The following is a 21,643-nucleotide window of genomic DNA, read 5'->3' as shown; positions in this document are numbered from 1 at the left end:
CATGAAGGACAAAGGTTGTGGGCTCTAAATCACATCTGTTCCACAGCCATGTGTCTGATGTCGTTTTAATGTGAATACCACACTGAAACAGTTGTTAAAATGAGTTTAGGGCATGGTTTAGTGATTTTTGTTTGTGTACTTGCCCATAGCAGGTTATAGCACATGCTCCAGTGTACACAACTTTCCCTTGCCCCACAATTGAATGTATAAAAAGTAAACTGCAAATGTGTAATTATTGTGGCATGCAGTTTACAATGTGGCCACTGGTGTTAGGATCAATAACGTATTACTTGTGGTTATCCTTGGTCAGCCGTAAAAACTAAATCTGGTGTAAAGGGGAAATTGTGAAAACCTCATCCATGGCTACACTACTGTTTTAACAGGTGACTGTTCACACTGTATCACTTTGGTAACTGCTGCTGCTTGCCCCTCACAGGCTGGTGTCCCTCCATAGTCCCCTCAGTAACCTGTGGTGGCCCCGTCCCCCTGGATGACGGGCACACCCTTTTGCTCCAAGCTGCTTCCCAGGGAAATGTCACTTTATTGTCTATGCTGCTTAATCAAGATCCACCAATGGATATTAGTCACCTCCAACCAGACCTGACCTCTGCCTTGTTTTCTCCTGCTCGAAATGGACACACAGGTATGGACCCTCCTGCAGGACCTGCTGAGGCTGCAGACTGAAAGATAGAACAAAGGGTTTTAGTTTACTTTATAAGCCTCAGTTGGTGAACATGGCATGTGGCATTATCAGTGGATAATAATTGCATTATGTTGATGAGTGATGAATGTAATTAAATCAGAGGCTAAACATTATTTATTTTATGTCTTGTCAAAGTGGCCGTTAAGTACATGATCATATTCCCAGTGACGGGAAAAGAAGCAGAAAAACGTTTAACAAAAACCACTAAACTAGGTTTTGGTGTGTCCACATTATTATAGCCTTCAGTATATTTTCAGTTCAGTCTTGGAATTCGGTTGTGTTTCCTCTCAAGATTTGTTTAATCCTAAACACGTACTAAACACATTCCGAGGTGTTAAGACTTGGGACCTGGAGTGGCCCATCCATGGTTTTAAAAACCTCTGCAGTGTTGCTGAATGATATAAAATATTTAGCTTTTTCTTGCTCAACTATTTTACACAGGGCTGTACTACCATGTACTACTGTTAGGGGCAGCCTTGGCCTAATGGTTAGAAGACCGGGCGTAGTACCGGAAGGTTGCCGGTTTGATTCCCTAGGGCAGGGGTGTCAAACCAAATCCACGAAGGGGCCGGGGTGGGTGCAGGATGTCTTTCCAACCACGCAGAAGCCAAACCTCATTTCACCTGTTTCTAATCATTGGATCTAGTCAATAGATCTTGACTTTCAGTAGTGTGGGGCTTTTGCGTGGTTGAAAACAGCCCACACGGCCCTCCGTGGATTTGCTTTGACACCCCTGCCCTAGGGGTTGTGAACACACACCCAGAGCGGCGGCACCCAGAGAGCATTTGGGGAGCACAGGACTGTCAGGAACTTCCATGGTTGAATCCAAGGCACTGAACCCCCAAATGCTCCCTGGGCGCGGGGGTTGGCTGCCTGCCGCTCTGGGTGTGTGTTCACAACCCCTAGTGCACTAGTGTGTGTTTGTGTGTTCACTGCCACTGATGGGTTAAATGCGGAAGACGATGACAAGTATTTGCACATTTCATTTTTTTGCTTTCTCCCAGACCCATAGTGAGTTGTCTCGGATAGATATGGACGGATAGACAGAAACAATAGCTTAATTTTCACAGGCAAAAACTGCTTAGGTGTAAATGCTGTTTACCTGAATCCTGACAGTGTTGATGGTCTGTTAGGTCTTGCACATTTAGAGTCCCATGGGATATTCTCAAAAATATATCCTTTTTATTTTTTAACTTGGCCGTTTGACTTGAAATAAAATAAAAAGCCTCGGTTTATGCCACATTACTGTACAGAAATGAGTGTTTTGTATCCTGTAGAATGCTTGAACCTACTGCTGACCTTGGGGTTGTCTGCTGACGCTTCTGATGAAAATGGATTTACCCCCTTACACGTCGCTGCTGCTAGTGGCCACCATGGGTGAGCACTTGTCTCTGTTTTTAAACCTGTTTTCCTGTTGCTGGTTTTAAAAGGCCTGTACTTTCACTGGACTGTGAGTGAAGTCACACACAGCATTCCACTCTGAAAATGACACACTGTTTGACAGATGAAAGATCTGGTGAAAGATGGAGTGCTATAAAGTCAGGTGTCTCTCTAAATAGTGCACTGTGTGTCAGAGAGCTTGTCATTTGGGATTTTGCCTGTTCTTGTTGTGCGCAATGTACAGAGACTGCTGTCAGTGATGTCATCACTCTGAACTGAACCTGCGCTGATTTATAGTTTAGGACAACAGCCGTTTCAGCTGCAAGTCAGGCAAGTTTGCATCATAGACCTGCACTGGCGTGACCCAAAATTTCAGATCAGCCTCAGGCCGGGGTGACAGTTTCTGTTAAGTTAGAGTTCACTGCAACAAGTCAGATAACACTTGTTTGTAATTCTGAGGCTTCCACATATTTTTTTCTGGTCCTATGCTCCCTCAGACATTTAAAGTACCTCCTGGGTGAATTCTCTAGCTCATTACGCACACACCTCTGCACATATTGCCTTGTTAAATCAGTCAAGATCCAGTCAAGCCTTTATTATCTTTATTATATTATACTTTCTTGATAGCATTATGTATTTGCCAATTTTCAACATCAAAAAATAGCACATCGCCAAGTATCTCCTATCATATACAAGTTTCTGGAGTGATGGCAGCTTACAGGGAACTAATGAACAACACACTTCTCCTGTTTGAAGGCATTAATATTGACATATAACTTGAAAACCTCAGGTATTGTAATATGTCAATTTTAACATAATGCCCACCCTTAATTCAAAGAGTCAGTGGCCCACTCTCTGTCTAAGAGCTGATGTATGTTGAGTGTACCATCGTGATTGGCAGCCATCGCAGTGTCCAGTTGGATGCTGCACACTGGTGTTGGCTGAGGCTACTCTCTAATGTCTCAAAGAACGTTAAATTCTTCGAGTCTCTAGAGAAGTGCTTTATAATTTAGCTATTAATTTGACAATGAAAGTCTAAATACCACATCTCATTCCATTCAGTGGATTTAGAACCACTTAACCACTGTTATTGGGACCCAGCCCTCATGCTCACTGGGTGTTTGCTTGTAGGTGTGTGCAGGCTCTGCTGGGCTACGGCGTGGAGGTAGAGCGAGAGTGTGTAGGTGGCCGGACCTCGCTGATCCTGGCCTCTGAGCATGGCAGTGTGGAGTGTGTGAAAATCCTGCTGGATGCCGGAGCGAACCGCTTTCACATCACTGATGTAAGTTCTGCACCACACACACACACACACACACACACACACACACACACACACTAAAGCGGTGTATCAGAGGTCAGCAGTGGTATATGTTACACATGCGTCAGGAAATATTGCCTCTCATCGTGTTGCTGTGGTAACCGTTACCGAGCGAGGGTCTTGCATGTTGCTTTGTGATGCTGAGAGTGAGACTCTGCTGCTTATTATAGCAGGGTTTAATTATTCCTCTGAAGTAAAATAGGCATATTTATCAGCATGCAACTTCCACATAAGAAGCGGCATAACACTGTGCAGTTCTTGAGGCTCAGGGAGTTATGAATTTAGGTTCGAATAAGGAACCGGTTTAATTTGTGGAGTGGGGGGGGCATATTGTCTTTCGGAGCGCCTACACTGTGTTTGGACGTCAAATCCATGAAAACTGTGACACTCCCCCAGCTGTCACATAAAGGTGAGGAACCTCTTATGCAAAGGAAATGAGGAAGACTTTTATTTTACTGTATTTTAACAACATATTGATTGCTTTGCTGGTTATTAATTATTTTTTCTAGCTTTATTATCTGCAGTATGTTTCATGTGGCTTTAATAATATTACAAATTTTGCTTTTAAGTTCCTTTAACAGTTGCCTGTTAGAGCCACAGCACTAACTTTACATCTCCCAGTGTCCGTCTCCTTCACTGCGTGTACTGATTGTATACATTTATTTATTTATGTATTTATTTTAACTGTAAAGCAATGCCTATTTTGAAAGTAGAGTTCTGATTGGTCATCCTTTTGAAACCATTCTTTGCCAATTAATTATATTGTGAAATATAACATCGTTAACATCATAAAACTAAGCAAAGCAGATTGTTTTGCCTTCAATGACCTTGTGTTTTCACCGTTTATTTAAATATATGGTCTATATTTTCAGGCTCTGAATAAAACCTTTGTGTCCTTTAAAGGCTAAGCACCACTTAATGGACCCCTATGAATATTTCACATTATTTTAGTTACTGACAGATATAAATATGAATTAAAATGAAAATAGCAGCTTAATTTGCTTTAAAACTGACAATTTTATTAAATTGACGGAAAAACCCGAGCTCTCTACGGAAATTCTTGAACGCTACCGTGACGTCACTGGTGGACAACAGCTGTAAAACACCGTTATGACTGACTGTTATGACAGTATCTAGCTAAATAACCAACATTATTCATGACAATAGCCTAGCAATAAACTAAACTCAAATGTAGAGGTACCGTTATTCTTGTAAATGTGATCGAAGTCGAACTCGAGTTCCTCCGACACTATAAACCTCCGTAATGCAGCTACGTAGCCGAGTATAATCTGAGACACCGAGTTTAGCGAGTCAAGCTAACGTTAACTAACACCAACTAAAACAGGCGAAGTGAGTGTCCTTACCCTGTTTACCTCCATGTTACAGAGGCTCTTGAACACCTTTCGTTGGTGTCCTTACATGCCCATATTGTTGGAAAAGCGCCAGTGAAATGAGCTACAGATAACGGAGTGAGCGGATGGTCCTTTCCAAAGTGCCCGTTTAAAGTTGACAAATTGAGTCCATTTTCTGGATATTTTGGGATCTTTGGGCCATTTGTTCACAGATGTCCCACTGTACATTGAATGATTGCAGCCAAAAACAACACACCTTTTCGTCATTTTGCATTAAATTAAGTGCAGCTTCTAGAGTTGTTGTCCACCATCTACGTCACAGGCAAGACGCCTATTAGAGTTTCCGAACACCATTTGGGGGGGGGGGGGACCAACGGTCTTTTAAACCTTATTCCTTCAATTAGTAAGAAATAACATGTTTTCTGACTATCAATAAACACAAGTTAGGACCTCAAACTCCACTGTATTTATTTGTTTGACAATTTCATAGAGCTGGTGCTTAGCCTTTAATTGAAGGCGTCACATGAAATGTTACATGAAACATAATATATGTCACATTTTATGCTTTTTTTAAAACATAGTACATTACCCACGAATGAAAAACTATACACAAAGGATTCCAATAAGTATTATGTATATTTTGGAGCCACATGAAAGCTGCCTCTGCGTTACTGAAATATAGATGACAAAAGTAGACTTACCTAGTCTTATTTCTATGCAAATGGTTACACATCTGCACTACCACATGTGTGCATGGAAACCTTGAATTGTCCATCCAAGTCTATGCATCATGTATTTTTTTTTCCTTCTGTAATTGCTATTCATCTGTGACTTTGCTGTTTACAGGATAACTGCACTGCTCTACATGCCGCCGTTAGTTTGGGTCATGTGGGTCCCCTCAAGCTCCTGCTGTACCATCCGTCTCCAAAGCCTGAGAGGGGTGGCTCAGCATCTGATCCAGATACGCGACATGCACACCCGCGCCCAGTCATGTCCAGACACATCCTCAACCACGCCAACAAGGATGGCTGGACTGCAGCCCACATTGCTGCATCCAGAGGCTACAAGGTGATCAGAATTTACATCAACGCTTTCATACACCCACACACACGCTTGTATATTCATATTTTATCGTACAGCAATTATACAGATGAAGGTGATGGTCTTTTTTTTTTTTGCTGCCAGTTTGTAATTTTTATTTTCATCTGTTGCACTTTCATTGGCACAAATTTTGGAATTTACAAGTACACAGAGATTAAATTAGTAACATACACATCCATCTCTGGTTTGTTTTCAGAAATGCCTGGAGGTTTTGTGTAGCCACAGTGAACAGGACATTGAAAAGCGTGACAAATGTAATCGCACTATACATGACGTGGCCACCGATGACTGCAAAGATTTACTGGAGAACCTGGGTGAGCTGGAGAACCTCTCCTGTATGAAATTAGTTTTCCTGTTTTCTTTGGGCTTGATGCTGCATTTTTCAAGGACTGCTTTATAAATGCATGTCTCCCTGTTGCTAAGTAACAACTGACATCATAGCTGTCAGTCAGCTGTCAAAACTAGCTGCAGTTTCAGTTGGTATGAACACGGTGCTCTGGAACATGAAGTAGCTGGGGATGTAGTGTAATGTGCGGAAACCAGTATTAGTGCCTTTCATGGAAATAATATTGAGAAAGGTCTGGCTAAATAATAACATAATGCAAAATGTGACATTACATATTTACACAGCTGTTTAATGTGTGAACCCTGTAATTTCAGCAGATTTTTAGTTTTCAGAATTTACAGCCTCCTCCTGATATTCATTTGATGGTGGTGTTACCAAGTTACCAGAATAAATCAGAGCGCTCACTGACACATTAATTTGCACTTGGCTGTATGTTGCCATTATTTTTTAAAAATGGGTGAGATTATATTTTCGAACGTTGTGTAGTGTATCAAACTAAACAATGGGCTGGGTGTATTATTGCACTCCTTGTCTTAACACTTCTGATTCAATTAGATATCTGTGCAGAACTGTCACACTCATTGTAGGTGATATAAATAATGACATTTTCTAATGACACTTTTCCTGATGTGTTATACACTGCATATTTTGATACATATAATGCACCACTAGTGCCACATGTAAAGACTAGCATCAAGGACTAAATTCAGTTTCTGTTGCTTTACTTAATTCATTCATTCATTCATTGTTTGTAAGCGCTTATCCAGTTCAGGGTTGCGGTGGGTCCAGAGCCTACCTGGAATCATTGGGCGCAGGGCGGAAATACACCCTGGAGGGGGCGCCAGTCCTTCACAGGGCAGCACAAACACACATTCACTCACACACCAATCCACCTACCAACGTGTGTTTTTGGACTGTGGGAGGAAACCCACGCGGACACAGGGAGAACACACCACACTCTTCACAGACAGTCACCCGGAGGAAACCCACACAGACACAGGGAGAACACACCACACTCTTCACAGACAGTCACCCGGAGGAAACCCACACAGACACAGGGAGAACACACCACACTCCTCACAGACAGTCACCCGGAGCGGGAATCGAACCCGCAACCTTCAGGTCCCTGGAGCTGTGTAACTGCGACACTTGCTTTACTTAATGAACCATGCAATTGGTCAGCATTTTTAAATATGGACATTATCCACAATATGCTCAGAAATATTGAGTGTTAATCACTTAAATAATATTTTAGTGACCTCTCTCTCTCTGTCAGAGTGTTACAGGGTTCTGGTTCAGGTGCACACCGACTCACGGGAGCGTCTTTGCCCTGTCGATCTCCTGGAAGACGGCCCCACCATCGGCACAGTCACCATTCAGCGCCACACCAGCTGGGCAGAGCTAAGGAAGATACTGAACCACCTGCTGACCAATCACCTCCAGCTGGTGTGTGGGAGCTGGGAGCTGCAGGAGGGGCAGGGAGGAGCGGACACACCCCTAGGCCTGTCCTCAGACAGTGTGGCCACAGTGAAGATAGGTAAACATGTGTAGAGATCTTTGATATGCACTTGTATAATCGCAGTGAACCAGTACTTCATATTTCATCTGAAAAAAATAAAAGCTGCCAGTAGGTGTGGGCGATAAAAAATATATATATCACGATATTTTAGGGTATTTTCACGATACCAATATCCTTGGCGATATGACAAAACAAATTCTTGAAAAATTCTTGTATTAATTTCATAAACAAACTGTTACAACAAAAATGTTATATTGATATTAATTATATTAAATATATGTAATATGTATTAAAGGAATTAAATTGTTTTTATTTATTAAATTTTTTTTATTTTATTACCAATGTAATGTTACAAATGTAAAACGGCCATATTATGGCTAATTGCATAACTTCGTTAGGTAAATATGCTAGAATACCACGATATTGACATTTTATTCATTCATTCATTCATTCATTCATTATCTGTAACCCTTATCCAGTTCAGGGTCGTGGTGGGTCCAGAGCATTCCTGGAATCATTGGGCGCAAGGCAGGAACACACCCTGGAGGGGGCGCCAGTCCTTCACAGTGCCACACACATACACTCACACACATACACTCACACATTCACTCACACACTCACACCTACGGACACTTTTTTTGAGTCACCAATCCACCTACCGAGGTGTGTTTTTGGACTGTGGGAGGAAACCGGAGCACCCGGAGGAAACCCACACTGACTCAGGAAGAACACACCACACTCCTCACAGACAGTCACCCGGAGGAAACCCACGCTGACACAGAGAGAACACACCACACCCTCACAGACAGTCACCCAGAGGAAACCCACGCAGACACAGGGAGAACACACCACACTCCTCACAGACAGTCACCCGGAGGAAACCCACGCTGACACAGAGAGAACACACCACACCCTCACAGACAGTCACCCGGAGGAAACCCACGCTGACACAGAGAGAACACACCACACCCTCACAGACAGTCACCCAGAGGAAACCCACGCAGACACAGGGAGAACACACCACACTCCTCACAGACAGTCACCCGGAGGAAACCCATGCAGACACAGAGAGAACACACCACACTCCTCACAGACAGTCACCCGGAGGAAACCCACGCTGACACAGAGAGAACACACCACACCCTCACAGACAGTCACCCGGAGGAAACCCATGCAGACACAGGGAGAACACACCACACTCCTCACAGACAGTCACCCGGAGGAAACCCACGCAGACACAGGGAGAACACACCACACTCCTCACAGACAGTCACCCGGAGGAAACCCACGCAGACACAGGGAGAACACACCAAACTCTTCACAGACAGTCACCCGGAGGAAACCCACGCAGACACGGGGAGAACACACCAAACTCCTCACAGACAGTCACCCGGAGCGGGAATGGAACCCACAACCTCCAGGCCCCTGGAGCTATGTGACTGCGACACTAACCTGCTGCTCCACCGTGCCGCCCCATTGACTTTTTAATATCATTTTAAATATTATGACAATATTATTGCAAACGATACGATAAGGCACAGCCCTAGCTGCCGGTTTCTTTTACTTGTACCTGAGTAATAGACCAATGCAAGCTGTTCAGAATTGTGTGGAATAACATCTGTGTTGCAGTATGGCAGCGCTGCGGGTAGTGTCACCGTTTGGTGTGTTCATGCTGTGTCTGTGTGGGTTTCCTCTGAGTGCTTTGGTTTCCTCACAGTCTGAGCATACGTGACTATAGATGGACTGGATAGAAAATGTACACAGTTGTGTGTGTGTGTGTGTGTGTGTGTGTGACTGACTGGGTGAGTATGTGATATCCTGTGATGGACTGGTGCCCTGTCCGAGGTGTGTTCCTGCCTTGCAAGGCAAGTTTATTTATAGAGCACCTTCCGTACACAATGGCAAAATGGCTTTACAGAGCACTACAGTAAAATTACAGTAGAATTTAAAAAGTACAAGAAAATAAAAACAGTTAAAAAGTATTAAAGTAGAATTAAAACAGAATATATAATAAAAATGATTAAAAAGCTATTCAGTAAAATGTAAAACAAAATAAAAGATAATAAAACAGAGTAATAAAAGTGAACGAGTGAGGGAATGAGTGAAGGAGCATTTCTTTAAAGGCAGGTTCTATCCTTTTCTTGTGAAATTGTGTTTTTGTGACTATTTATTAACCCCTGATATTAATCAATTATTAATTAGTTTGTTGGCGTGCATGTTATTTATTTTATTTTTCTTGCAGTTGCTTTGTTTCTTTACCTCTTACACATCTCACTTTCCTGCAATGAGTAAGTTTAGATATCGCAGACCTATGAATGTCAATTTAGCACATTGTATAATTTCCATAGAAGAGCATCAGCAGTAGAATGATGTGTTGTGGAACAGCTGCACACAGGCTCCATATCACCACGCCCAGTGCCAAGTGTCAACCAGAGGAGGGAAAACTAAACCCCAGAGCACTACATTGTGTAGCGCTAGTCCTGCATTCTCTGGAGTGATAGAGCACAATCCAATACTTGTGGGACAGCTTTCAGTGCTGTTTGGGATCCTGGACCAATCATTGAACACTGATAGCACTCCTTGTTAATGTTCTGTGACTGAAAGCACTCATGAAGTATTTTCTGAAGGGTTTAGACTGTTACTTCAGCAAAGCTCCGCTAAACTACATATTCATTCACTTGATCTTGAAAGGTGTGTAGCACTGCTTTAAATCTAACAGTTTAACAGTGCAGTGATGTTGTAGTGTTATGTGCAGTGTTTAAGAAAGCAGCACCTCTGTGTGTGGTTGGAATATATCGGTAAACGGTCAGTTATGGCCTGCTGTAAGTGATATGTAAACTAGAAGCACGTTTGAGGTTGTGTCGGTTGCTATTTCGGGATGCCCTCAGCCTTCTGAACAGCTGCGGCTTCCTAAATTCCTCTCGGTCACCGATCAAGTTTTAATTTCCCCAGCTCAGCGTTTTCACACAAGTGTCATGAAGACAGAGGGGTAAAATAGATGGGAATAAACGCTGTCTTTAGTTTCAAGTTGATAAACCAATGTTGGATCCTAGTTTGCCTTTTGTTAGAGCTGTTTTAAAAAGGGTTCCCTCTCACACTCCCTCCAGCACACGCAAACAAACAAAAACATTTGCTCTTCCAAGAGCGCATAGCTTTAATACAATTAGACACACACAGGCTGACTCTTTGAAATGGCTCTCCTCCCAAACCACGCTGGGCCAAGTGGGGAAGGAGCTGGCACAGCAGCCTAATTGAAATTGGCCCAGCCTAAGAGTTGTCATGCAGGGCTTCTGAAAATAAACCAAGCTCTCAACTTTCTCCTTCACCCCCCTCCGGCCTGGTCTTTGTCACTGATTTCTTTCTTTATTTATTTGTTCATTCTTTACTTACCCTCTTATGTTCTTATCATGGTGTTAGAATTTGTCGCGAATAAAAAAAACAAATTATTGTGAGGGTCAGATTTGGGTGTACGTCTGCAGGAGGGGTCCTTTCCAGAAAGAGCAGATGTCACAAATGAAAACATGACACCGAGCAGCATGATGTGTATTAATTATTCATGATAAGACGTTCAGAAAGGAGAAGGAGACAGAGCTGGGGGAGGATTGGAGAAACTCACTACTGTTGTCTCAGTCTATGTGAAAGATAAAAGCTGTCGTGACACTGGAAATCCTATTTCCATATTAGCACACACACACACACACACCTTCCAGGACTGAGCCTGACACACATGCTTTGACGCAAAGCTTCTCCTTATTCATTTTGTGTCTGCGTGTGTTTTGTAGGTGATGCTGTTTGGCTGCCTGGGCAGGACCTGGCCCAATCTCCTTGGGACCTAATCCGAAAGCGCCTGAGCCAGCGGATCTCCATCATCCTCAAAGGTGCTTTTTGCATTTTAGAGGTCCCCTCTCTTAGTGCTTTTTAGGAACTTTACATCCCTGTGTCAGCCTTGGATGTTGAAGGAGGACCGCCCGCGTCTTAAACTATTAGGCTACAGCTACCCAAGCAGGCTCTGATGGATCACAGACATGGATTCCCTGGTTTGAAATGCTCTTTTGCGTTTTTAGTACACTAAAATAAACAGGATTTATGGTCAGCGTATTGGAATTGCCGAATGTATCCGGCAAAGAACACCATCCACCCTCCTCTGATAATCTTGTGTTGCTTCTGTGGCTACTGAGCTCAACAAACAAAGGAAAGGCTCCACTGTTACCTTTCTCTCACCCTGACACATCGCTCTCTTTCTTTTTCCTCTGCTGTCGCTGCTAATGTACTGATGTGCTCTTGTATTTCTTTTCTGGTTTCACTCAGGACCACATTCACCAGCTACTCGGACTCTAGAGCAGGGACCTGGCAGACCTCAGTCTGGACCTACACCGAGTGACAGTTCATACCTGAGCTCAAAGATATGAGCTGTACAGGTCTAGGATAGTAATAGTAATAGTTTACTTGCCCTGCGTTGTGTGTTGTAGCGCACTAAGTTATTGAACAGAGCTTGGAGTCATGCAGCCACTGTGTCGGAGCTGTGGCAGTGGTTTTGAATTTTGTGGAAGTAGCGTGGCACGGCGCAGCTGGTGTTTGAGCAGCTTTATGTTGCTTGGTTAAATGTTCAGCTGTAAAAACTATCAAACGTAACATTAACTACTTTAATCTGTATTTCTCTCTTCTCCCCTGTATCCATCATCTCCAGTTAAAAGCCTTCTGCGATTTGACATTTGATAAAATACTGAAGGAGCGGCAGCAGCAGATTTGCGGTGGTAGAGACCACCTCTGCAAAATTATGTAGTGGAAACACTACAGTTAATACAGCAGTAACTCCTAAATAACCCATAATTATTGGTTTACCCTGCGTGGCCGGTTCACTGAAGGGACTAAGAAAGGACGTGAGAGTGAGGACAGCTTGGGTTCCTCCAGAGTCAGGGAAATTACCCTTCTTTATAATTCAGTATCTCAGAGATGTTCATCACTCCCAAATACAACAGCACATTCTGCTCTAAAGCTGCACATTGTGGGTGCATCATTTAACTGAGCTCCTTAGCGACCATGTCACGTGACTCAGGCTCCATCTCCTGTGACGGCCTATTAAAGCCGGCACGTCAAGTGCCTCATCACAGCAACAGCATGCTCCCGCACTCCCGCCTTCAGTGCTGTGCTCAGACGTACTCATTAACAGCTACATTCTTTTTCTTTCCCCCGTGTGTCAGGCCTGGCGGAGTGTGCTCTGGACGAGATGACTTACGACTCTCTGATCCCTCTCCAACTGCTGCAGAACTATGCGCGCCTGGTATGTCTCTCGCACAGAGAAAGCAATCATGTTTTATTCGAGAACGTTCCTTTACTGATGCAAGGCTTGTGTTTTGATTGGGTGCTGAGCTTTTTTAACTTTGCATTGATTTCAGTTAAAAAATCAATTTCTTAACTGATTTTTTGATTGATTGACAATTGATTAATCAGTCTCTGCCTGAGCCACATACAGGTTTTTTTCACAATCACAGGGGCTTGACCTAAAGACTTGGGTTTAAATATTTAGGACTTGGTTTGGAGACAAATGTAAATACTGAAGTTAATGTCTAATTATTTTCAAAACCATTTCATCATAGAATGCTCGTGAAAATGAACGTGGGATGAAATTTAGTGACTGAAGTGACAAAACCTAAACTGTTACTGTAAATAATTCTAATGAGCAAATCATGAGGAATGAAACAGGGTGCTACACTCGCTGATTGCAAGGGTGACTTGAGGGAAATGCTCTCAATGCATTACTTAACCCTCTGGGGTCGAAGAACCATTCGCAACGTTTCTATTAATATCCTAGCGATAACACGGCGCAGAAATACAGTTCAGACGCTCTGTGAATGTGCAGAAACTGTTATCATCTGTACATCCCGAGTTACCGGCCCATGAATGAGCTTGAGACACGCCTCCTCTGCCTCTGACTCTGATAAAACTGTTTCAATCACCAACACAGTTCATCCACACGAGTAGAGGGATGAAATCACAAGAAATATAAAGATTTTCTAAAATCGGATTTAAGTTTTTCAGGGTTAGAGACAGATTATCTTTTCATAAAATGCTCTAGGTCACATGGGCCTCTCTTAAGGAGAGAGCTGAGATCGTTCTGAACATTTTGATATAAAACACGTGGGCAATATGTTATAATACAAGTAGTTTAAAGGCGAATTTCCGAAAATTGATAAAAAATGTCCTTAGACCCCAAAGGGTTAAATAATCCATTCCCCTACTCTCTAGGTTGAACAGTATCGTAATGTCATTTTCCATGGACTGGAGGGGAGCTTCCAGGAGTACATCGCCAGACAGATTGCCCACCATGTCATGGTAAGAGAGAGAAGCGTACGTTTTGTTTTTGTTGTTTTCACAGATATTTTAAACACTGAAAACACTGTCAGAAAGCTTTCAGTCTTGGATCCAGGGCATTGGACATGCTCTTTAGTGTGGAAACAAGTTTGTGTTAAATGTTTCATCTGTCCTAATGTTCTGTACGTGCAATGCTCTGTAGCACAGGCAGGAGGCCATGGGGATAGGTTGTGATGTCATCCGTGTGGAGATAGAGGAGGGTCTGAGTAAAGATCAACTGCTGGAAGCCTTCATCAACTGTGGTAAGACCTTCCTGTTCAGTCTCCTGGATCAATCACACATCAAACACTTGAATATACAAACATAAAACCTTGAACACTTTGCTGTGTTGTGTCTCAGGGTTCCTGATCTCTGTGCGTGAGGCTGCTCCAGGCCGGAGCGTGGTGGCGCTGTTGGAGGGTCTCGAAAAAGCCCAGTCACTCAGTCACTTGCTTGAAGACCTTTGTGAGGCTTTGGAGAACCGCGGCTCCCTCTACTCGCTCTCCCTCGACCATGGTGAGATTCATATGCTGAATTTTTTAAAAAATGTATGTGATACACTTTACAAGCCCTGAGAATGGTGTCAAATACTCTGACTACCAGATAACCACTGATCTGTAGGCTGTATACTCTGATCTCAAGGCTATACCAGGGATGATCAACCTATCGTCCTCCCATACAACTTCTTATGACAATCCCAAACTGAGAGACGAGTTGATTTCTCTTCGCTATCTCTGTTTACTTTGTGCTTGGCCGCTCTCGCTCTGAATAGAGACGTTGCAGCGGTGCGCTTTGGGACCAGGATCTGAAAATAACAATGGACATTGTTAACCGAGCAATATCTGCCCTATTTCACAGGACGAAAACGCTTTTAATATAGAAATAGTGTGTCAAGTCAAGCAATTTTAGACCAGTCTCCTCACTCCTAACAGAAAACCCTCATTCCTTCATAACTTTCTGATATATATCGGAAGATACTTACTTTTTGCCATGTGTAAAATTATTCTAGAGTGTGGTTCTAGGGCTTGTCCTGCTGAGAAACTACCGAGAGAACCGGTGAAAGTGAGCACAGATCGAGTCGCCCCTTGACCACGGCCACAGAGACAGACGTATACATGTGTTTACTTGTCTACATATTTTCTGTCTCCAAATTAGAAACTGGTTGTTTCCTATTTTCCTTTTTCAAAAAGAATACTGAATGGCCCGAAAGTACATGGCTACATCTTTTACTATGAATGGAATATTCGCATTTGTACCGAAAAGAGCCGCATCCGGTCCATGACCTGGGTCGGCCCTCCCAGGGATATATCATCTGTAGATCTAGAAATACAACCAAGCTAGCATTAGTCTCACTCGTACATCATTCACTGAACCTTAAGCCCAGAACCACGTCTGTATTCATCACAAAATGGTCGACAGAGACCAGTTTTAACCCTTTCATAACGTTAAGAATTACCACACACAAGTCCTGCATATTTCTGTTTCTTACTGGCCGGCAGGTCCAGACGGGTTGTACTACTTCCAGGAGGGGAGCTTTCTGATTGGCACATTAGCCAAGCCACGGCTGCAGGGTCCAGAGCTGAGACTGCAGCAGCACTTTCGCTGGGTGCAGCTGCGCTGGGACACTGAGCCTCTCAGCGGCATGCTGGGACGCCATCTTCGCAGGAAACTCCTCCACAAGGTTAGCCTTCTTCCTCTGCTTCTTCGTGACTGGTAATTGCATAAGCCCTGGTTCTAATGAACATCAAATGTGTATTAATATATTGTGGTGTCTTTCTGTGAGAAATAGTATTATACCCATATAGCAAACATAACCAGAATTATGATCATTCCAGACTCAAGGCCAGTGTTGGGCACTTGATGACCCTGTGCACAGAGCTCTCTCCTGGGTGTGTTCGGTCTGGCAGCAGCTTAACGGCTGCCTCTCTCGGCTGGGGACCCCTGAGGCCCTCCTGGGCCCTCACGTCTTTCTCTCCTGTCCAGTCCTGCCTGAACAGACCCACGCTGTCCTAAAGTGAGTAAACATGATGTCCCCTCATCATTACTGCTCTTGTCTGCTATTAGTAGAGTGTGGCATGACTTTTTGAACACTGCTGTACTCGTCTGTGATGACCAGTGCCTCACTTCCACTTTTGGGACTGAATGCAGGTGGTTGGCCCGCTTGTGGAATGTGGTGGTGGTCCCGCGAGTGGAGGATGCTGTCATCTCCAGGGTAACAGCCAAGCGCTCGCCCTCACAGAGACGGTCCCCTAGCAACAAAGGCTTGAGCCCAGGACAAAGGGCTGTGGTCAGAGCGGCTCTCAGCATCCTCCTGAACAAGGCTGTGCTGCAGGGCTGCCCATTGGCCAGATCAGGTGCGGCATTAATGCAGTAGTAAAGCCACCCCAGTGTCTTTGCCTTTCCACACGCTAATGTTTGACCACTGCGTCTTCGAAAAACGTATGGTGTATTTATATTGAAATGTGTATCTTGTGTGTGTTTGAATGCTGTTCAGAAATTGATCGGCTCTTGCCAGAGTTCCGGGGTGGATGTTTTCCGCTGTCCTCTATTAGCTCCTCCTACAGAAAAGGTGGAAGGAAGGGCCGTGATAATGGGGCATGGAGACGATCCAACACCAGTCCACGAAAGAAAGGAAGTCCTGCCTCTGGGAGAACCTCTAACAGCTCCCTGCGAGAAGGTCAGGAATGATCTGTTTTTGGAGTTCGTAAAATATGATTTGTGTGGTTTACATCACCAAGTATTAGTCAAACGTGGTATTCATATTTGAATAAACATTCAGAATGTATAAGAATAGGGTTAATACAATTCTGTCCTCCCTCTTCAGGCTCGGTGGCCAATTCAGACATCCACTTAATGACGAGTGCCAACCATCCCAGGTTAGTTTCCTAGAACTGAGAGAGCTGAGTTTACTTCTGCCAGCAGAGGGCACTGTTACTCCAGAAACATACCTCAAAAGCAGAGCAGCGTTTTTCAGTTATGGATCATTCAGAGATTGACACGAAGAGCTCGGCTGTGGTTGAATAAATCTGTATCGACCCTGCTCCTCCAGGCTCAGCGATGGAGACCCAGTCACGCTGTCTTTCGGCTCTGACGATGAAACCGATCTGATCAGGGAACTACAGACCATGTGCTCCAGTAAATCTGAGCCTGACATAAGCAAGGTAAGCTAATCTCCCACATCGGTTTTTCTCAGGGAAATGATGTGTTTAGAGTACACACAGCTTTACACATTTGTTATAGCTCTGTTACTAATGTGAGGTTGGTGTTTTGGGCTCTGGGTTCTGTTCTTGGGCAGAAGAACAGACTACTGTTTCCTCTCAGACTTGGATTTGTAACGCATCAGTTTCGTCTTTCGCCTGTATTTGCAGATCGCTCTGTCCCAGGAGGACTTCATCCTGCTCCCAGGCTCAAGTCGACTTGCTCCCCAGAGGAAGACTGAGCAGAGCTGCACCGGGCTCCAGGCACGGGCCAGAACACAGGGCAGTGTGGAGACCTCCCAGCCTCCTCCACAGCAGGTAACACGTGAACTAGAGATTTCAGGTCCAGTTTAATGAACTTTATCCATGTCACTGACAATAAACAAAGCACCGCATCAATATGGATGGGTGCAGAAGCCATTTTTAAGTTGTTTAATTGTTAAATATGCAGTAAGTCCAGTAAGCAAAGTTTAACATTGGAAAAAATAATAATTTAAATGTCTGTTAATCGCCAGGAGCATTAATAATGTTTCTTTGTGCTGTAGGCGTGTTGTATTTAACACAAAAGATGGAGAAAAAAGAGCAGAAAGAGACAACTTCCTATTAATTAGGTTTTATCAGCTGCTAGTGTTTTTGTTTTAATGTAAACATGCATTATGGGAAGGCCAAGATGACCTGGGACATCTGTATTTTGAAGTAAATGCACCTCCTGCTGTTCATGCCTTGACCTGTGCTACACACCCTGGCAGTGATAAATGTCCTGTTTGACTGAAGTGATGGATTGTCCACAGATTGACAGCAGTCATTCAGCAGGAAGTAGTGCCTCTCCTCGACGAGCAGCGAGGCCCAGGTCTCAGCTCCCTGTCCCAAGCAGCAGGGGGCTCCATCAAACGAACAGCAACCCCCACCCAGCGTCCACCACCACCACCATCAGCAGCAGCAGCCGTCCGTCCCAATCCCACAAAAGCACTCCAAGCAGGATCCACGCGAGCAGCAGAACAAGGCAGACCCCAAGCAACAACAGAAACAACCAATCAGAAGAGGAGATCTGGATCCTCAACTCCCATCAAAACTACAGTAATCATGAATAGACTCCCTCCCGACTCCTAGATCCTTTACTCTGTAAACTCCCTCCACGTTGTGAAGTTACGTTACTGACAGCCTTTTAGTATTTATACGTCGTCCATACGCGTCACACTATATTACCTTGTGTACTTGGGGACCATAGTTTTATTAAATTTTACTGTTGAAGTATTAAATTTGAGAGGAAAAAAAAACAAAACAAAAAAAAAAAAAAAAACAGGAAGTGGAAGGAAAGCCTAAGACGAGAAGAGCTTTGTCAACCTTCACTTTTTTTAGGTAAAAAAATGTTGTGGATCAAAGCAAAAGCAAGACAGTCTTTTTTTTGCTGTTAAATATTTAAAACAAGTATTTTATGTTTGAGATATTGTCGAGGTTGGTTTTAAATATTGTCGAAATTAATCAGGGTTTTACCAAATATGTGTAAATACAAAACGGGATCTTTAAATGTTATATAGACTAGTGTTTGTGGTATTGCGCTTGTACATTGATGAAACCTAAACAGGGGGAAAAAAAAACTGTACATAGTGTTTGTAATATTTGAATTCGGTTGATATTTTTCACTTGTTTCAAAGTGAACTGAATGTGGCAATAAGTGAAGTCATTGCAAACACAGGTTACTTTCTTTCGTCTGTGAAGCCATATGGAGTAGTTCGTTCGCGCCGAGTCACGACACGCTCAAAGCCGGACCGAAACTTAAAGCAGGGCGCGCTTCATTTTTGGCTCAGTGTTTCTGTAATAAACACTTAGGAGAATCAAGTACTACTTTAAACTTGCCATTGTTCATATGTACAGAAGAGATTATAGTCAACCACTGTTGCTGAGTTGTATGATAGTTGTCTGACGAGGTTCAGAGGATTTTCCTGTTTCCTCCCAGCACAACCATTAAAATGCACTGTTTACCCCAACCATCACCTCAACCCTGGCTTTATTTCCCCTCCTTTCTCGTCTTCCCACACACAGCATTGCTATTAAAAGTATATCCAAAACAACAAGGTTCTATAAAAAAATAGCCCATGTTTACATCAACACTGTTTATGGATTTACACCTGCGCAAAGCTTTTAATCCATTTTGTTCCTAGTTTGAGTTCTGTGAAACTCCTAAATAAAAAAGAAACATGTGCTGCTTTCCCTTTACAGGATTTACATAAGAGGCCAGGCGAGGTCAGGCACACGGTCAATAAGTTAAAGGGAAGACTGACAGCTGTAAACAGCTGCACTGAAACATGATGAAAGACAGAGGAAGGACTTGGTTTTAACAGCGTCCGCTCATTCCACTGTGTCCTCCTCTGGAAGTCCTTGAGTACCGTAGGTAAATAACTAACTGCATATATAAAAATGTCTGAGATGTCCATTGTACCATGGTCTTAATCCAGTTCATGAGTTCTCCTTCAGAAATGTGAGCTGGGCTTTGCCCCTGAGAGCTCCTGGAGGTCGAGTCAGAGGCGAGTGTCCTGGATCTCGTCCTCGGCCTCCTCCTGCAGGGTCAGTGTGACGGAGCTGAGCTTGGGCTGAGGGACTCGCATACTGGAGTTACGGCGGGGGAAGAGCTTGAGGCGCTCGGCCGGACTTATGGCCTGTTTCAGATGACTGGTCTCATTCAGGAGTTTCTGGATGGACTCGTAGGCCTTCACTTGGCCCTGCTCCATCATCTACAACAAAAGGACACAGGTCAAACAGGTCAAATCCAGGCTGTAGTATTACATTAATACAGATGCAGTAAACTGATTAGCTGTGCTAGTATTAGCCTTATCAACGGATCAGGGACTGGCCAGACGACCGATGCACATTTCCTATTCATATACACTTGCTTGTCTTTATTAGTGAACAGTTTAATGTCCTTAATGCTTCGTTATCATGTTAATAGATTTAAAAAAAGCATCTGAAGCCTTTTCTTCAATAACAGCCTCTAAACATCAGGAAACGGTACAGATGATCCTCAGGTTATGATGGATCAGTTTACGATATTTCAACTCCAAAATGGGAATCCAATAACACACACACACACACACTGGGTAGAAAGTGTATTATTAAGTAAACATTTTCCCAATAAAAATGTGCTTTGCAATACGATAACAATACAATAGGTTTATTGGGATGTAACCCCATCGTAAATGATTCATTCATTCATCATCTGTAACCCTTATCCAGTTCAGGGTCGCGGTGGGTCCAGAGCCTACCTGGAATCATTGGGCGCAAGGTGGGAATACACCCGGGGGCGCCAGTCCTTCACAGGGCGACACACACTCACACCTATGGACATTTTTGAGTTGTCAATCCACCTACTAACACGTTTTTTTGGATCATGTGAGGAAACAGTAGCAGGGCTCAAACCCACAACCCCAGGGCGCTGGAGATGTGTGACCTGTTGTGCCACCGTGCCGCACCATCGTAAACTAAGGCGCATCTACTCAGATAAGTTTTGATTTTTTTAGTTTTTTAAATGTTAGGTCTGAATATCACAAATTCCACTCATCACAGAGGTATTCCGTGGAGCACCATTACTCTAAAGAAGGCAGTTCTGCTGCTGCTGCACAGTGCGGAGGAGACTTTACACACTTAAGCTCATGTACTGGTGCTGCAGAGCATCACATTCAGTGCTTTTCTGTGTTAAAGGTGATGTACGCGACTGTAATCAAAAGACATTTATTTTTTTAATCAAATTCAGAAGATATTTCCTCGTCATTTGCTGCTCTCCAGTCTGTTTGTGCTCTAAACTGATGTGATGTGTTTACGAAGCCCCAGTGGAAAAAACACCTCTGACTCGGCCTGGTTAATATCCTGTTAGAGGTTGTGTTAGGAGACAAAAGTTTTGACAGATTCATCTCTGAACCAATAATAATAATCATGATAAAATGAATTTTACCAGGAAGCTCTGACACTCCAGCAGTGGTTCCACCTTGTGCTCACACAGTAAGATGGTGCAGGTAGAGAAGGACTGCCTCAGCATCTTCTTCAGTACCTTCGCAGTGCTGTAATCCAACACAGTCCACAGTTATCCTCATTTCACCCACCACAGAGAACATACGCTAGCCAGCGCTCTTTACAGGGTGTGTATACGTACAGTGGGTCGAGGTGAGCGCTGGGTTCATCCAGCAGCAGGATGCGAGCTCTGCTGAGAATGGACCGGGCCAGACACATCAGCTGCTTGTGGCCGTAGCTCAGCACGTGACCCCCATACTCCAGCTGAAAGTCCAGCTTATCGGGAAACTGCTCGATTACGGACTTCAGACCCACCTGCGGAGACACCAGTCAACAGTCACTGTGGCAACCTCCTGACCTCTTTATTACAGACT

General features: G+C 43.7%; 2 protein-coding genes across 3 annotated transcripts in view; one reads left to right on the top strand and one right to left on the bottom strand.

Annotated features, from left to right (window-relative positions):
• Positions 1-19,263, top strand: part of cttnbp2 (cortactin binding protein 2) — a 48,399-nt gene extending 29,136 nt beyond the window's left edge. Inside the window, exons 4-22 of the mRNA XM_066685127.1 lie at positions 437-643; positions 1,981-2,080; positions 3,215-3,365; positions 5,600-5,821; positions 6,051-6,168; positions 7,477-7,737; positions 11,502-11,597; positions 12,921-13,000; positions 13,966-14,052; positions 14,234-14,333; positions 14,431-14,586; positions 15,570-15,751; positions 15,906-16,084; positions 16,219-16,424; positions 16,565-16,747; positions 16,895-16,946; positions 17,120-17,231; positions 17,439-17,585; positions 18,059-19,263. Of these exons, the coding sequence (XP_066541224.1) occupies positions 437-643; positions 1,981-2,080; positions 3,215-3,365; positions 5,600-5,821; positions 6,051-6,168; positions 7,477-7,737; positions 11,502-11,597; positions 12,921-13,000; positions 13,966-14,052; positions 14,234-14,333; positions 14,431-14,586; positions 15,570-15,751; positions 15,906-16,084; positions 16,219-16,424; positions 16,565-16,747; positions 16,895-16,946; positions 17,120-17,231; positions 17,439-17,585; positions 18,059-18,358 (2,939 nt within the window). The 3' untranslated portion in view covers positions 18,359-19,263. The remainder of the gene's footprint in view (positions 1-436; positions 644-1,980; positions 2,081-3,214; positions 3,366-5,599; positions 5,822-6,050; positions 6,169-7,476; positions 7,738-11,501; positions 11,598-12,920; positions 13,001-13,965; positions 14,053-14,233; positions 14,334-14,430; positions 14,587-15,569; positions 15,752-15,905; positions 16,085-16,218; positions 16,425-16,564; positions 16,748-16,894; positions 16,947-17,119; positions 17,232-17,438; positions 17,586-18,058) is intronic.
• A 360-nt stretch (positions 19,264-19,623) lies between these two features.
• The window catches only part of cftr (CF transmembrane conductance regulator), a 35,967-nt gene continuing 33,947 nt past the window's right edge, over positions 19,624-21,643 (bottom strand). For both annotated transcript variants that reach the window (XM_066685129.1, XM_066685130.1), the window contains exons 25-27: positions 21,412-21,584; positions 21,214-21,319; positions 19,624-19,999 (exon numbers count right to left, since the gene is read on the bottom strand). In XM_066685129.1, the coding sequence (XP_066541226.1) occupies positions 19,787-19,999; positions 21,214-21,319; positions 21,412-21,584 (492 nt within the window). In that variant the 3' untranslated portion in view covers positions 19,624-19,786. The remainder of the gene's footprint in view (positions 20,000-21,213; positions 21,320-21,411; positions 21,585-21,643) is intronic.

Source organism: Hoplias malabaricus, chromosome 11 (genome assembly GCF_029633855.1).
Source record: "Hoplias malabaricus isolate fHopMal1 chromosome 11, fHopMal1.hap1, whole genome shotgun sequence".
Taxonomy (NCBI): domain Eukaryota; kingdom Metazoa; phylum Chordata; class Actinopteri; order Characiformes; family Erythrinidae; genus Hoplias; species Hoplias malabaricus.
The sequence above is the reverse complement of the archived record's forward strand: the minus strand, read 5'-3'. Positions and strand labels throughout refer to the sequence as shown.